Source organism: Somniosus microcephalus, chromosome 8 (assembly GCF_052327205.1).
Source record: "Somniosus microcephalus isolate GS21.2 chromosome 8, FLI_Smic_1.0, whole genome shotgun sequence".
In the NCBI taxonomy this organism is placed as follows: domain Eukaryota; kingdom Metazoa; phylum Chordata; class Chondrichthyes; order Squaliformes; family Somniosidae; genus Somniosus; species Somniosus microcephalus.
The window spans coordinates 195283-212584 of NC_140994.1; the positions used below are offsets into that span (position 1 = coordinate 195283).

Sequence of the window (17302 nt, forward strand, 5' to 3'; positions counted from 1 at the left end):
CAAGCACAGACAGTGCCTGAAGGTATTCCACGGTCGATTCCCCAGGTTGTTGTTTACGACTCCCCAGGAGGTGCCTGGCGTACACTTCGTTCACTGGGCGCGTGTACTGGTCCTTGAGGAGCTTGATAGCGTCCGCGTACGAGGTCGCGTCTTGGATGACCGAGTACACTCGGTGGTTCACTTTGGAGGTCAGGACATCCAGTTTGTCCTCGTCCGATTTGATTGCTTCGGAGGCGGTCAGGAATTTTTCGAAACACTTAAGCCAGTGAGTAAACTTGGTGGATGAGTCCGCCTCCCGATGATCTAAGTCCAGGCATGCTGGTGTGAGGATCTTCTCCATTATAAAAATGTTGTTAATAAAATTGATGCGCTATCAATTACTCATAAAAGACTGAGAGTTAGAAGAGTAACCAAAGGCTTTTATTAACAACAGAATGGAGGTCTGCCTCGCGTGGTCGACCGGTGCATGATACTAAGGGCTGGGGAGCAGTCACCTTTATACTAGGACCTGTGGGAGGAGTCAGCCGAGGCATGTCCAGGCATGTACACAGTGGAATACAAACAGGACAAACAGGAATACAAACAGTGGTTTACCACAGTTTATCTAGAGGAAATTGTGGCTCATTGAAGAATGGATATTGAACAATGGAGTGGTCAAGAGAAAGGAGGATGGTGTGGTAGGCTACAGAGAGGTCAAGGAGAGATAGTGCACCACAGTCACAGAAGGATGGCCTTTGATTAGGGCCATTTCAGTGCTGTGGCAGAGGCAGAGGCCGAAACCCCACGTTCAGGGAGTGGACATGAATGGGGTCAGAGTGGTGTTTTACACAGCTGTTGTGCGACCCTTGCTGTCAATTTGCACAATACATAAAAATGTGATACATTTAGATCAACTCAATATGTTACAGGCGATTTAAAGAATTAGGGGAATGGACCTTTGTGTGGTACATCGCCTTTAAAGTAGCTAAATACACTGCCTATGTATTTGGGGTTGGGAATCTCCAAGCACATTTGTACCATGCAGGAATAACCATCACAGGGGTAATGGATCAAGAAAGGGACCTGAGGGTAATAATGTATCACTCGTTAAAGCAGTGTGAGGTAACAATAGAGAAAATAACTAGGGATCATTGAGTATAAAACCAGGGGCTCTATATTTTGGCTATATAAGGCTTTTTAGTACATTGGCATTTGGAATATTGTGTCCAGATTTGGTCCCCATACATAGCAAAGGATATCACCATCCAGAACCACAAGATACCTGCAGGTGGGACTTGCTCCCCAGAACCACAAGGCCGCCCCTTCAATTAATGTGGCTGAGAACACAACACATGTGCTGGCAGATTTAGTAAATCGGCAGCCCAGAGATCTGAAAGTGCCAACAATGAGGTTGTAAAATGTCTTTGTTATGTTACAGGGTCTTGAATTATCGGCTTGGCCACCGCAATATAATTAGGAGTCAAACTAGGACCACAGTGAAACCTCAAGTTATCGGTCAATGTGCAGCCAACTGTGCTGAAGAATTTCCTCCCACACAAACAAAAAACACTACCACAAAAGTTTACAAGTTTTCCACCTTTATTGTAATCTTTGTTCTGGGGAGGTTACAGATACAACGTGGACATTTTAGAAAAAGTATACAAAAACCTTCGCAAACCAAAACCTCTTTACAACCAATTAGAAAAAAGCCAACGCTGCAGATTTGAAGCAATGAGCCTGAAGGAGAAGCAACCTCTCTATTTTATATTAATGGCCTAAATAATAGCCACTAAATAATAAGATGGTTTATGGTGCATCAATATTTGACACAGATACTGCTCCAAAAATTGAATGAAGATTGCACTAGATCCTATCACTGATCTATTTTAGAAACATTGAAAGGTCTTGGGAATGATTTATCAGTACCATTGTGAAAGACAAGGGTGCTCAATCCAAACTGGCTCAACACAAATCATATGGGACCATAAAGACAACAAATAGAAAAAGGACACTATAAGTACCCTTATTATGGATCCACACCCATTGTTTATGTACCTCTCCAAAGGAACTCTCTGGGGAGTTATGGAAATCAAAGTGCCTGCTTCTTACACAGACGCACACTCAATGTGGATCTAACTTCCTCTACGTTTAGGAGGTTGATTGCAGTTTCTTCCTATTCATTATTTTAACAAACCCTGCCTGCCCAAATGGTTGCTGTTGTGCTCCTGTGAAACTCTTACAGATCTGGACTTTGATTCATAAAACGATTGAGTGATGTGCATGCTACAACTGGCACTTCAGGTGTTCATGTTACAGACAATCCACAATATCAGTGAATGCAAACTCTACACCATACTTCATTGTCTGTCAACATTGCTGCATAGGTTGCTCTTATTTTATAAAGTAAAGAATGTAAATTATATTCCTTATCAATTAATTCCCAAGTCATGTTGCTTGTTAACACCAAGCAGCTCTTGGCCTTTACATCACGAACTCTTCCAAAGTGTCAGATTTGGGAATGCATGACTAGCAGAATACTCATAGAATAATGATTGGGTAATCAGTAATAAGGACAACTTTTCAAATGGATAATAATTGATCGCTCATACTCAAATTTTTTTTTTCAGCAATGTGTAAAGACCACTAGGTCCATCGAAGCACATTCCTGTAGTACCCTAACTCTATCAAAGCCCATCCCTCTGGTACACTAACTCTCCCACTGAAGCCCATCCCTCTGGTACACTAACTCTCCCATCGAAGCCCATCCCTCTGGTACACTAACTCTCCCATCAAAGCCCATCCCTCTGGTACACTAACTCTTCCATTGAAGCCCATCCCTCTAGTACACTAACTCTCCCATTGAAGCCCATCCCTCTGGTACACTAACTCTCCCATTGAAGCCCATCCCTCTGGTACACTAACTCTCCCATTGAAGCCCATCCCTCTGGTACACTAACTCTCCCATAGAAGCCCATCCCTCTGATGCACTAACTCTCCCATTGAAGCCCATCCCTCTGGTACACTAACTCTCCCATAGAAGCCCATCCCTCTGATGCACTAACTCTCCCATTGAAGCCCATCCCTCTGGTACACTAACTCTCCCATCGAAGCCCATCCCTCTAGTACACTAACTCTCCCATAGAAGCCCATCCCTCTGGTACACTAACTCTCCCATAGAAGCCCATCCCTCTGGTGCACTAACTCTCCCATTGAAGCCCATCCCTCTGGTACACTAACTCTCCCATAGAAGCCCATCCCTCTGGTGCACTAACTCTCCCATTTAAGCCCATCCCTCTGGTACACTAAATCTCCACTGAAGCCCATCCCTCTGGTACACTAACTCTCCCATTTAAGCCCATCTCTCTGGTACATTAACTCCCTCATTGAAGTCCATCCCTCTGGTACATTAACTCTCCCACTGAATAATTATACTTTGAATTATCCCAGTAATTTTGCCTTTATTACTTTGCTTATTAAATTATTCCAAATATGTCATCCTTTGAGCTTTTGCCTGCTATCAGCTCTAACTTCCATGTACTTATGAATGCAATGAATGAATTTCTAGAATTAGCTACACCCAAGCTACTTCAGGCGCTGAACATTAAATTCAATTTAAAAGATTGCAAAGGTGTATTCCACATCACTTGGTATATGTATTGCTCCCCTTAGTGTATGCAAGTCAATATATAGACTACATCTGGCTTGCAAATATGCAAATGAGTTAAATGTAGAGTGTACATGCCTCCTGAAGAAGGTGTACTGACATGGTTTGAGGATGTAACCTGGAGAGGACAGTTATAAATCTTTTAGCCATGTATTGAGAAGGAATGTAGGAGTTCTGTTGATAATGGAAAATACAATCACAGTATTACACGTGATGTTCTCAGTCCTCTCAAGCTCCTGTGTCACTAGCTCACCCCTGATCCTTGCCAACAAAACTGTGCTAGCACATGCTGTCTCTACTGGGTTACTGGACAGATACACTGCCCAGTGTACTGAACTATACAGACCATGTTCCATTTCCTGGTCTTTTCCAGGTTAGCTAATCTTAATTAGGGGTAGTGGGGGGCATAAGTTTTTGCTTCAGCAGCCATGGGCCAGAGAGGGTGGAAAATAAATCAGTCAGGGTTCCTGCTCCTGATCATTATCCAGCAACTTATGCATGAATTGTCAGGTAAGATGAGGATTGGTTTGACTGTGATCTTCCAATGATGAATAACCAACTGGTACTCACCATTTAGAACCACATACATATGAATGTATGAAGAATGGTAACATGGTTGAAATTTTGGAGGCCATGATGAAACTATACCTGAGCATGAATCACCAACTCCAGGAGACGAGGCAAAAGGAGAGAAATTCATAGAATCATACAGCACAGAAGAAGGCCATTCGGCCCATTGTGCCAGCTCTTTGAAAGAGCTATCCAATTAGTCCCACTCCCCCGCTCTGTCCCCATAGTCCTGCAATTAGGAAAAGAGAAACACTGTGTTAGCTATCATCTTTATTTTTAAAATGCAATCAATGCATGCTAATACCTTCTGAGTCAAAAGGTTGTGTGTTCAAGCTCCACCCCAGGACTTCAGCACATTATCTAATTTGGTGCTCCAATGCAGAAGGAGGCAGCCAGAGGTGCCATCCTTTGGGTGCGATGTTAAACCAAGGCCTGTACCTGCTTCAATGGTTCAGGTGGATGTAGTATTTGAAGAGCAGAGACTCCTGTCCTGGTCAACATTTGTATTTTAACTACCACCAACAAAAAACAGATTAACTATTTATTATTCATCTCTCTCCTATTTGTAGGACCTTGCTGTGTGCAAAATGGCTGGTGTGTTTGCCTACATAACAGTGACTACATTTCAAAAGTAACTCATTGGCTGTGAAATGCCCTGCAACTTCGTAAGATACAATAAGGCGCTATATAAATACAAGTACTTCCTTTTTTAATTAAAACTCAATGGCCTAGAAATTGAGTTTTGGCGCAGCCAGGGCTTTAGCGCCGGAAGTTAGTGCCGGAGCTAAGTCGCGCTGTTCGGGCCCAAAATTCACCAATTCTGCGCCCAAACGGCTGCCGGCGCTGCTGAGAGCTGTTTGCGCCTGAAAACTGGCGCTACGCGCTGAATATCGGCGCTATTCCGGCGCTGCGGCGCCCGCTGCGGTGCGGCAGGTTCGGGAAGTGCAGGCCTCCTCCTTCCCTTAAGGAGGAGCTGCCTGCACCCGGCCGCGGCCCGCGAAAATCTTTTTAAAAATGAGCCCGGCACCTCGGACAAGTGCCGGGCTTGCTTCTGTTCCGGGGGGTGGGGGGGGGGATGTCCGGGGAGGGAGCTGCGGCCAGGCGGCCGGCGGGAAAGCGGCCGGCCGCCGCGGTGCCTTTAATGCGCCGGCGCAAACTCATGTAAGACTCTGTTGCCAGAGTCTTAGTTGCGGCTGCCACGGGCGAGGCGGCCGCAACTGAATTTCGGCGCTGGGGCCCGTCGGCATGGCAACCGGGACGCTGCGCACACCGATGACGTCATCGGTGCCGGCGCAGCGCTACCGGTCTACCGCGGCGGAAGGGCCCCAGGCAATTTCGGCGCCGGCGCCAATTGCAGCGCTAGGCCCTCTAGCGCCGCAAAATCGGCGCTAAGGGCACTGAATTTCTAGGCCAATATTTAATATTCAGAAGTTCAATTTAGGACCTCTCACCAAAAAGAGCAAAGGGAACTCAAAATAGACGATAAAAGTGAAGGTATAGATTCAGAACTTTACACGTTGGACCATTTGTTTTAATGAAGAAGTAATCATTATATGTTCGATTTTAAACAGTATGCTGTTATTAACCAAGGATGCAGGGAGTGCTGAAGTGAAGCAGCAAAAACAAGGCAGCTGTGAATGTAGATTTAAATCCAAAGATTTACTGTACAGCATCGAAGATCAAGGTTGAGTCATTGCTGAGTCTGTAGCATGGGGGTTGAAGTGCAGGATTGGTGTTGAGACTCACCCTTAGCAGGATTGGAGGCAACCTGAATTGAAAATAGCTGTAAATCCTTAATCTCTCCATTGGCAAGCATACGTCTGATGCACTCGGGATACTGACAGGCATGTCCATCCTACCCATGGGATCTGCCAGCACTCAATGAAAGTCAGTCACTGACTGAACAGAAATGGTTACAGTCAGTCACATACATCTGAAGGATAATGCAATGTGAGAGGGAATACTTCTCATCCTTAGCAGAGGACATAGTGAAAGGATGTGGTCAGAGGAGCGGGTGGGGGAGTCACAGGTCAAACCTTGTGGTAGTAATAATCTTCAAGGGAGTGTTCAGAACAGAATAAAGTAGATTTTAATGGCTACATTACACAGAATTATTTCAAGAGTTTGCTGTCTTTAATATGAATGTGAATAGTTTTATATAGAACCTGTATTAAAGGTATTGGAGTGTAGTGGTTACATTACTGAACTAATACCTGGACTAATAATCCAGAAAATTATCCCACCATGGCAGTTTGAAAATTTAATTCAGTTTAAAAAATCTGGAAGTAAAAAGTCGATATCAGTCGGATTGTCGTAAAAACCCAATTGGTTCACTAATGTCCTTTATGGCGCTTGATTGAGATTGAAGATAGCAGAAACAACCTCAGTTAAAAGGAATTAGCTTACTGAGATGTGTCAGCCTCTGAGTCAGAAGGTTGAGAGTTCAAGCAACAATAATTTTCACTGCAGTACTGAGGGAGTGCTGCACTGTCGGAGGGTCAGTACTGAGGGAGCGCTGCACCGTCGGAGAGCAGTACTGAGGGAGCGTTGCACTGGCAGAGAGGCAGTACTGAGGGAGTGCTGCACCGTCAGAGGGGCAGTACTGAGGGAGCGCTGCACTGTCGGTGGGGCAGTACTGAGGGAGCGCTGCATTGTTGGAGGGGCAGTACTGAGGGAGCACAGCACTGTCGGAGGGGCAGTACTGAGGGAACGCTGCACTATCGGATGCACTTTGGACCTGAACAGGGTACTTTCTAAATGGTGGAGGTCCAAAGAGACTTGGAGATGTCCAGGTACATAATTCATTAAAATCTCGTGAACAGGTACAGAAAATAATCAAAAAGGCTAATTGAATGCTGGCCTTCATATCTAGAGGACTAGAATACAAGATGGTAGAAGTTATGCTACAACTATACAAAGCCCTGGTTAGACCACACCTGGAGTACTGTGAGCAGTTGTGGGCACCACATCTTAGCAAGGATATATTTGGCCTTGGAGGGAGTGCAGCGTAGGTTTACCAGAATGATACCCGGACTCCAGGTTTTAAATTTCGAGGAGAGATTACACAAACTAGGGTTGTATTTCTAAATTCAGAAGGTTAAGGGGTGATTTGATCGAAGTTTTCAAGATATTAAGGGGAACAGATAAGAGTAGATAGAGAGAAACTATTCCACTGGTTGGGGAGTCTAAGACTAGGGGGCAGAGTCTAAAAATGAGAGCCAGACTGTTCAGGAGTGAAATTAGGAAACACTTCTACACACAAAGGGTGGTAGAAGTTTGGAACTCTCATCCACAAACGGCAATTGATGCTAGATCAATTGTTAATTTTAAATCTGAGATTGATAGCTTTTTGTAATCCAAAGGTATTAAGGGATATGGGGCAAAGGCAGGTATATGAAGTTAGTTCGCAGATAAGCCAAGATCTCACTGAATTGCGGAACAGGCTTGAGGGGCTAAATGGCCTACTCCTGTTCCTATGTTCCTAGGAGTACTGAGGCTGCACTGTTGGAGGGGCAGTACTGAGGGAGTGCCACACTGCTGGAGAGGCAGTACTGAGGGAGTGCTGCTCTGTCGGAGAGGGAGTACTGAGGGAGTGCTGCTCTGTCGGAGGGGCAGTGCTGAGAGAGTGCTGCACTGTCGGAAGGGCAGTACTGAGGGAGCGCTGCACTGTTGGAGGGGCAGAACTGAGGGAGTGCTGCACTGTCGGAGGGGCAGTACTGAGGGAACGCTGCACTGTTGGAGGGGCAGTACTGAGGGAGCACTGCACTGTTGGAGGGGCAGTACTGAGGGAGTGCTGCACTGTCAGAGGTGCCGACTTTTGATGAGATGTTAAATCGAGGTCCCCTCTGACCTCTCAGGTGGATGTAAAAGATTCCATGTACTTTTCAAAGAGCATTGGATTTCCCCCAGTGCCCTGGCCAACATTTATCCCTGAACCAACATCATAAATAAAACACATTTAACAGGTCATTTATCTCCTTGCTGCTTGTAGGACCTTGCTGTACGCAAATTGGCTGCCATGTTTCCTACATTACAACAGTGAATACACTTCAAAAGTACTTCATTGGCTGTGAAGCGCTTTGGGATGTCCTGAGGTTGTGAAAAGGCGCTAGTTCATTGTTTCTTTAAGATTCTCTCGAGTCCCATAGATTGTGACTATAAGCACAATCTAAAGCAGCATCACAGCCTTTCTAACACACAATCCTGCCCTATCTCCAGTGCTTTCTTACAAGTCATGATGGTACATGCAGCACAGATAAAACCTGGAGTGTTTCACTTTCTGAAACAGTACTACGATGAGGCAGCAAGAGCCCATCACCAGTTTTCAACTGTTTTATTTGGTTATGTATAAAACTGTAAATATTTACTGCACCATGCTGACTATAGATGTACATCAAGAAATCTATTCCCTTTATTTTGGTCCCCACTGCTATGCAACATCAATAATTATCATTGTCGTGTATAGAGCAGGCTCCATATGTGGGTGGGAGATGACAACACTGCTGGCTGGACTCTGCCCCATTCTACCCTGTGCATTATCCTCTATCAATGTGCTTCCAGTGATGAGGTAAAACTCTCCCAGCTCAGGCATGGTAGTGGAAACAACAGATTTGGGCTCCATTTCACTCACCCCACCAGACTACTGCCCTCTTCTCCTGTAGTCCCTCACTACTCAGGCCCTTAAGTCACAAATGAAAAGAGTCAATTTTGAGCTGAAACAATGTCCAGATTCCAAACACTTCCTTCGCTTACCATCCTCCTGCTGTTTACAACCAACAGAAATAAGACTGAACCAGGGGAGTGGAGAAAGGGGACAGCGAACCCTGACCCCAATTTCCCCAACTACTGTACCATTCCATAATAAGAACAGTTCCTCCAAACCTTACTCTGTGACCGCACTTCCTCACTTGTTGGATGGCCAGGCTAATTGTGCAATGCCTAAATATACACAGTGGTGTCAGTAACTCAACTCAATACAGTTTATTTGCAAACCGATATAATAGGACTATACACGATATAACAGGACCATACCACTATATAACAGCACCATACCATTATATAACAGGATCAGTGAATCATCAGTACTTACTTGCATAATTTGCTTTAAAAAACAGAAAAGAAATCTTGCTCTCCGTTTCCTGATCCAGAAATGAGGATCCCAAAGGTTGTGCCCGAGAACAGCTCTCTCTGATCACTATTCTGCTTCCCTTCGTGTGCACTAATACACACCCAGCCCATTACAGCTGATTGCACTAGGCTTACACACCTTTCACGATACGCCATCTGTTGATAGCAGACCTTGTTATTCACCATCCCAGTCACACTCTTGTCATTCCCAACTTCTCCTTTGTCTCTTCCTAGATTTAGCCCTTGCAGAGAACCCTGCACCCAATTGCAAAAGCCTCAATTAATCTTCATTAAATGTCCACAGAGACAGAAACTGCCCAACATCAATGTTTACCCTCAATAATTTACACCAATTCTATATTGCACTTTTCCTCATTTTATGTCTTTCTGGCGAAAATTTAAAAAAAACAGCAAGTGACTAATTCTATCTGATACAATAACATGAAACTGAAATTGATGACTAGTGTTGAATCTAGCTATGTTCTACGCTTACGTGTACAATCTACCTATATTTCTGGACTATGGAAATTCTATGCTGATTATACTAAATTCCTGTGTGAATTTAGACTGTAGTGAAAGCTCGAGGCTGGAAGAATCCAGGAGTGGGCTGACAGAAAATTCAAATATGATAAATGGACAGGTTCGGTCTTATTGCTTAGATAAATTTATGAAATCTTGCAACATCTCAAGAAGAATAGGCTATAAAAGGCAGAAGAGGACCAGCTTTTATTGAAGTATATATTCTGAGGTCAATCAATATTAGAAAAGCAGATTCTTCCAACCCTGAGGCTACTTTCAGAAAAGCTGTACAAGTCTTTATGCTTTTTTAAGACCACATATTTGGTTTGAAGCAATACAGCCATCCATGACATAATACCTAATGAGTCCAATCTGGCAGTAACTGGCTGTTAAGGTGTGTGCTGTTCAGCCACATTTCTAATGTCTCTGTAATTCACCCAGCACATCTCTGTAAACTTTAATTCCTCCAACCCTTGTTAGACTATTATAGGCATTTATAACATCAAGGATGATTTCAAGGTGTGCATTACACCTTTTGAAGAATGCTTTATTCCTGAATAAGCAACTTACCATTGAAAGAGGAGACCTCTGACGTTTAAAAGGTTGGTGTGCTCTAATAATAGTCTAATGAAAGGGACCCTTTCTCAGTTTCCAGAGCAAAGGGTTGTGCATCATTCTGCCAATGCACTAATTTGCACGCCATTAGTACATCTATATAGCACTGGTAGCAAAGCAAGCATTGCTGGTAGCAGGAAGTTTTACCAAACAGTGCTGAGTAATACTGCCCAGCTGACGAGGAAGCATTAAACCCTTCCAGCCCACAACATTTCCCGAAAGTTTTGGGTCTGATTTCTAGCCCATGTGCCGCTCATAGCCGCTGCCAAAGTCGTGGCCAGTTGAAATTGGTGTCTCTCATCTCTACTCAAAAAGGGTCATGTAACTACAGTTGACAACACATGGCAGAGCCCAGTTAATGCACTATGATACCAATTTGGACCTCAGCTTGTTGAATCAAACTCTCTAGGGCCATGCCCCTTCATGTGTAAACGTGGGCTGCAGTGTTAATTATTCAGCGACGGGACCCTGGGCCACATTCCCTGCTGATAACAAGGGATAACATGTGATGTGTGTAGCAGAAAGTGCTGCACCTTTCACTATGCCATTTCTCTCTACATTCACCTTTGAACCAGGGTGCAGCTCTCGAGAATGTCCTTGTATTAGTCAGTGTTCTATAGCAATACAATATATACAAAAGATCTTCCCTCCTGTGGTGAATATATGCAAATAACTAGTAGAAAACATTACTAATTTATAAATAAATATACAGTACAAACTGCGGATAAAGTTCCCACCTCTCAGATTTTGAGATTCTATGTGTTTTATTAGGCAGTGTGTTATTGCTCTTTTTGTGATATGTTCAAAAGGAACATTAAGTCCCAGCTCTATACTCTGATGCATAGATTTGGTCCAAAGAAAGGGCATGGACAGAGTATGGTGGGAGCCATACGGTTTCTGGATATCTGGAGTTCTGTTGAAAGCTTCACCTCAATAACACTCCAAGCTCGCAGTGTACAAACTGTGTCCTATATTGTTGGGTCACTATAGAAGAGACACTAACTTCATTATTGTCATCCTGGAGAGTTCTTTGTTGCATAAATAACTAAGAAAGAGCATGAACATGGCTAGAATCTGTACGGCTAAACCAGAGAAACCTTGTGACCAAGCAACAAAACTGGAACGACATCCTCTGTGAAACAGTTTGTCAATGAAACCAGCATCACTGCACACCCCCCAGACACCAAATATTGGGACTTCTTGTCTCATCTGTCACTGTGGACGGTGTTGGTTTCCTCCCAACTCCCCTCCCCCAGACTGTGCAATCAACTAGAGGCTGGAGAGAGTTTATTGCCACCCCGTCAAGTCAAAAAAAGATCCTAACAGACTAACTTCTTACATATTTGGCACAGTGAAAAGAATGCTAATTCTCAGTTTATGTACTTTTGGCATGCTAAAGGCACCAGTGAAAAAAAATCCAGAATAACTCCTGACTATTCCGTTACAAGTAAATAATAAAACAATAGAGAGCTATTATAATTAATTTAAAACATCCAACTCTGCTCAAAGGTCCGGCTTTTGAGTAAATCTGTTGCATGTGGGAAATGCAACTTGCCTTTGTCCAGCTGTAAACAATCAGCTCCACTTTGACGCTTCAGTGTTCTTAACTCACCGCGTACAGACAGACGACACGACCTCAGCTGTCTGCAGGTGGCTTTCCACAAACTCAATCACCTTTATCTTTCAGTCTCACTGGTATACACTAGCTCAGCAATCCAGCAGTTGAAATAGAGCGACATTTATTCCATTGCAGGTTTGCAATGTCTGCCTGACAGTTCCATTAGAAAATGCACATTGCATCTATAAATTAGAAATATTTATATAATAAAAAAAGAAATATTAGTACTTTTTTTCTAAATAATTTGAAGGCACCCAGCCCTTTTGGGAGCGTCCGCAGTCTATTATTTGACAGTACCACCAACCATTGGGATTGCGTTCCAGCACCTCCACAGAACTGCCCTCTTGGAAACCCATGGTCTCCTCATCTCCCTGATAGTCAGCGATTGTAACATACACCTCCCTCCAATTGTTCTGCAAGAACTGAGGTTTCTCCTGGATGCACACTGGCTTTGGTCTCACAGTTGATACAGGAATTCCATTCTTCTGGGAAGTTCTGCCGATAGCATCTGATTCGGTCACTCCACACCTTTCTGAAGGTTTGACCTTTGCTTGGCTAAGAGCTGATGTTGTCGCTGAGTGTAGGGTGTCAGGCTCCTCACTCTTCTTCCGTAAGCGGACGTTATTGAAGGATGAATTTCGGCGGATGCTCACTGTAGACCTGATATTGTCAGTGCACATCATCGATTCATTCCTCCTGAGCGATCCAGCTAGGTTGTTACTTTCTTTGCTCGAGGGGGAAACAAATACAGATTGTGGCCTCACAGCTGCCTGTTTCAACCCATTTCTCATTTTTACTGAACCATTCATGCTTCCTCCTAGCCTAGTAAATCCTCCAGGGGGTTTTGCAGGAATTGGGGGTGTTGCTCGTTTTAGACCAAGGTTGATGTTGTTTAATGCTTGGACCTTCTTGTCTATTTTCTCCATGCTGTTGAATTGGTTTTCATTCACTGATTTCTCCCTGCTAGATGTTTCAGACTCCCCAGGATTCTCTGCTGGCCTGCCACTCACATGCTCCAAGAAGAAGACAGGGGCCCATCCCTCGACGTCTCCAATTCTAATAAACCACCAACCACTGTCTTGTTTCTCCAAAACCTCCACCATTATTCCTGCTGGAAAACTGATTTCATTGTCCTGAACTTTCTCATATTTATCCACCGTTTTGTACTGGTGCAGGGATTCTGTTTCCTGCTCACTGTGTCTGGCTATGCCTAGTCCAGCTTGGCTGGATGATGCATTTGTGGAGAGGTCCACTGTACTTTTAGTGAAAGAGTCTTCTGAATTTTCAGACGATGTTAATGAGGTGGTTTCTGCATCATCATTCTTTGCCCCTTTGGAGTTGTGCTTAAGCTGTCCTGTAGGTCTAAGTTGGCGCCTGATGGTGCTGATCTCCATGTTCTGTGCTTCTGGTTTCACCAGTAAAGGCTTTGGTCTCACAGAAGGCTTTGGTCTGGTTATGGGACTGGGAGCAGCTTTCTGCTCTGTGTGTGCATTCATTTCAGACACCTCCTTATCTTTCTTTGACCCAGTTTTCTGTGCATTGCAGGCACTGATATCAGAGGTGGATTTGCAATAATTCTCTCCACTCTTTCCAGCATCAGATTTTTTCTCAGATTTTAACTGAAGGTTTTTTAGAGAGTGCTTTGGTGAAATGTTTTTTGGTGAAGAGCTGGTCTCAGTTACCGACAAAGCAGCAATGACCTGAGTAACAGTTTCATAAACCCCATTAGATACTAGACTATTGCTGCTGCCTCCTTGGTTGCATTCCTTATCACTGGGAGCACATACAAGCTGGTCATCGCGAGACAAGCTTTCTGAAGATTCGCCCACTTTGAAGCGGGCTTTCCGCATTGTGGACAGTGGGCATGGTTTACTTAGCAGCTGGCTGGACTCTGCCTGGTCATGATCTAATGAATCTTCTTTAACCAGCTCATTAGCAGCAAACTTCACTCCAGTCTGAGGCTCAGGGTCAAAAATTGCAGCAGGAACATCATACTCTGGTTCCTCGAACTTGGGTTTTTGCTGCATGCATTCACTCTCGTTTCCTGGACCTGTTTCCTCGGAGTTTGGCTTGTTTTTGGTGGGTGGCGCTGGGGGAGGGATTTTTGGCCGGATTAGTGTGCTGCTTCTTCTGGACAGGTTTGGCTTTTTCCTCTTGTCAATGTATGAAGATGGTGCCCAACCCTCCTGCTGCCCAATCTGCACATACCACCAGCCACCCAAATTTTTCTCAATGACCTAAGGATTAAATATATAATCAATTACTATACAATGGCTAGGTGTAAACAGCAATGAGACAAAGATAGTGCATAAAGCATGGTGCAGGTGCCACAAGGGCATGTACATGTCCATAAAATCATAGAATGGTTACAGCACAGAAGGAGGCCATTTGGCCCGTCGAGCCCGTGCTGGCTCTTTGCAAGAGCACTTAAGCTAGTCCCACGGCCCAGCCCTTTCCCCTGTAGTCCTGCAATTATTTTTTCCTTCAGGTACTTATCCAATTCCCTTTTGAAAGCCACAATTGAATCTGCCTCCACTACCCTTTCAGGCAGTGAATTCCTAAAAAAGTTTTTCCTCATGTCGCCTTTGGTTCTTCTGCTATTCACCTTAAATCTGTGTCCACTGGTTCTCGACCCTTCCGCCAATGGAAACAGTTTCTGCCATGGCAAAAGATTTGCCACAAAACAAATCTTTGCTCACTGAGAAGCCTTATTCATGAAAATATTTCAAACTGCAACTACATTACTGAGTGTTATGAAGGAGTTTAATTACTGTAATTTTGTAAACCATATCAGGAATTGAAAAGGAAAAATTAGAAAAATTTAGATTTTTGCCATTACTTAACAATTACACAAGCAATGAGCCCGTCTCTCTAGTGCAATTTGTAGGTATCGCTAATGAAACACCGGAGGAAATGGAGGCAGAGCCCCCTCTCTGGCATTTAATGCCAGGCACCTAAACAATTCTGTGCTTACATTTATTATAAACACATTAAAAAAGCACTTCCTTAAAATAATTTTCTGGCAACAAATTTCTAAAGGAAGCCATATTAAAACTACCATCCAAATCAATCCACCAGGGAAAGGCAAGTTCTTCCAATTTTTTTTGCAAATAAGTAATGAGCTTCCTTGTGCCAGATTCGATTGAAGATCGTTAAAACAAGTGTGTACCTCGGCTTTCTGCCCTCCGCGGAAGCTGATCCCATCAGCAATGTGTGTCTGGAATTCTGCAATGGTGTAGTATTCTACTTCAACAGCGGGGGGCTCTGGCGGCTTCGGCAGCTGGAACCCCTGGATATTGTGAATAGAAAGAGTCAATGCTGGTCAAAAGCCTCTAAATACACTTTCACATCTGCTGTTATCAGATCTGACGTGGAGAAAAAGTAAAAAGCAAATTTCAAGCATTTGCTTCAGTTTATTCAGCTGCGCTAATAAATTCTCTCTCCTTCCCATTTTTAACACTTTGTATTTTAGATTTTCAGAAAAGACAACAAATATGAAGTCGTTCTATCGTTTATTATTTGCTTCCATTTGTTGAAGGACTCCTGCCCATATAACAAGCCATTCCCCAACTAAGAATGTGGCAAGGAACTGTTGACAGACCTCTGCTAAGACTGCTCTAACCTGACACCAACAGAAGTGTTGGTCTGGCCTGGAACTATTCAGGTTTACAGCACGGAAGGAGGCCATTTGGCCCATCCTGTCTGTGCTGGCTCTTTGCTAGAGCAATGCAAATCCCACTGTCCCACTCTCCCCATAGTCCTGTATCATCCTCTGTTTCAAATATTTCTCCACTTTCTCCTTAAAAGTAATGGTCTCTGCCTCAGCCACTTCCTGTGGCAAAGCAATCCACACTTCAGTGCAGAGAAATTCCTCCTAACTCTCTGCTCACTCGCTAAGTGGCCATTTAAATTGATGACTCCTCATCACCAACCCCCCAACCAGAAGTGGTAGCTTTTCCCTACTCTCTATCAAAACCCTTCATCATTTTAAAAATCTCTCAGCCTTCTCTGCTCCAGTGGAAACAGTCCCAGTATCTTAAGTCTCTCCTCATCACTAGTTTCCCATCCCTGGCATCATCCTAGTGAATCTATGCTGTACGCTCTCTATGGCTTTAATGTCCTTTCTATAATGGGGTGTCGAAACCTGCACAGTAGTTTGACCTGTGCTACAAATTCATCACTTATTCTTGTACTCCGCCCTTATTTATAAACCCAAAAATCAACTGCCCTTTTCTATGGCTTTATCTACCTACACTCACACTTTCAGGCAATGATGTATTGGCAGACCCCGAGCTCTCTGTTCACAACCTTCAATCTCTTTCCATGGAATATATACTCGCGCCTCTCCACATGAAATGGTTTCTGCTAACCTGTCTATGGCTTCTGAAGGAAGCAGAGGGTTAGAGTTATTGGGTGTTGCTCAAATTGGAGATGGGTTGGTAGTGGAAGCGATGTATCCCAGGATCGGTGCTGTTTGTTCTTGATATATAGAGATAATTTGGACTTGGGCACGGGGACCATAATATCAAATTTGCTGATGACACTGAAGTAGGGGTTTTAGCAAACAGTGAGGGGGAATGAAGAAGACATCAGGAGGTGTTGATAGCCAGCAGCTTTTTACTGTAATAAAGAGTGACAGATGGGGAATGTCCTTGTGAGGGAACATCCACATAGGAAGAGCCCCAAGGTGCCAATGAGTGTCAGAACGAAGGCTCATCTGGCGAAGGTTCATCGACCTGAAACGTTAACTCTGTTTCTCTCTCTACAGATGCTGCCTGACCTGCTGAGTATTTCCAGCATTTTCTGTTTTTACTTCAAAAGTGAAGCTGTGCAGTGCAAACAGAATCAAACCAAGTTAACTGGGCCGAGATACTGCAAATGGAAGAAATATAAGCGACAAGAAGTCCTCACACTGCATCTCTATAGATGGATTAAAAAAAATTTCATTCATGGAATGTGGGCATCGCTGGCAAGGCCAGCATTTATTGCCCATCCGTAATTGCCCTTGAGCAGGCAGTGGTGAGCCGCCTTTTTGAACCGCTGCAGTCCGTGTGGTGAAGGTGCTCCCACAGTGCTGTTAGGGAAGGAGTGCCAGGATTTGGACCCAGTGACGATGAAGTAACGGTCGATATATTTCCAAGTCAGGGTGGTGCGTGATTTGGAGGTGAACTTGGAGGCGGTGGCGTTCCCATGCGCCTGCTGTCCTTGTC

General features: G+C 44.1%; 1 protein-coding gene across 5 annotated transcripts in view; it reads right to left on the reverse strand.

Annotated features, from left to right (window-relative positions):
• Nucleotides 1-1560: 1560 nt before the first annotated feature.
• Nucleotides 1561-17302, reverse strand: part of sh3pxd2aa (SH3 and PX domains 2Aa) — a 650923-nt gene continuing 635181 nt past the window's right edge. For 4 of the 5 annotated variants that reach the window (XM_085994085.1, XM_085994083.1, XM_085994087.1 and 1 more), the window contains 2 exons: nucleotides 15262-15381; nucleotides 1561-14329 (listed from right to left, as the gene is read on the reverse strand). In XM_085994085.1, the coding sequence (XP_085850211.1) occupies nucleotides 12314-14329; nucleotides 15262-15381 (2136 nt within the window). In that variant the 3' untranslated portion in view covers nucleotides 1561-12313. The remainder of the gene's footprint in view (nucleotides 14330-15261; nucleotides 15382-17302) is intronic. The other variant, XM_085994084.1, reaches the window with a different exon arrangement.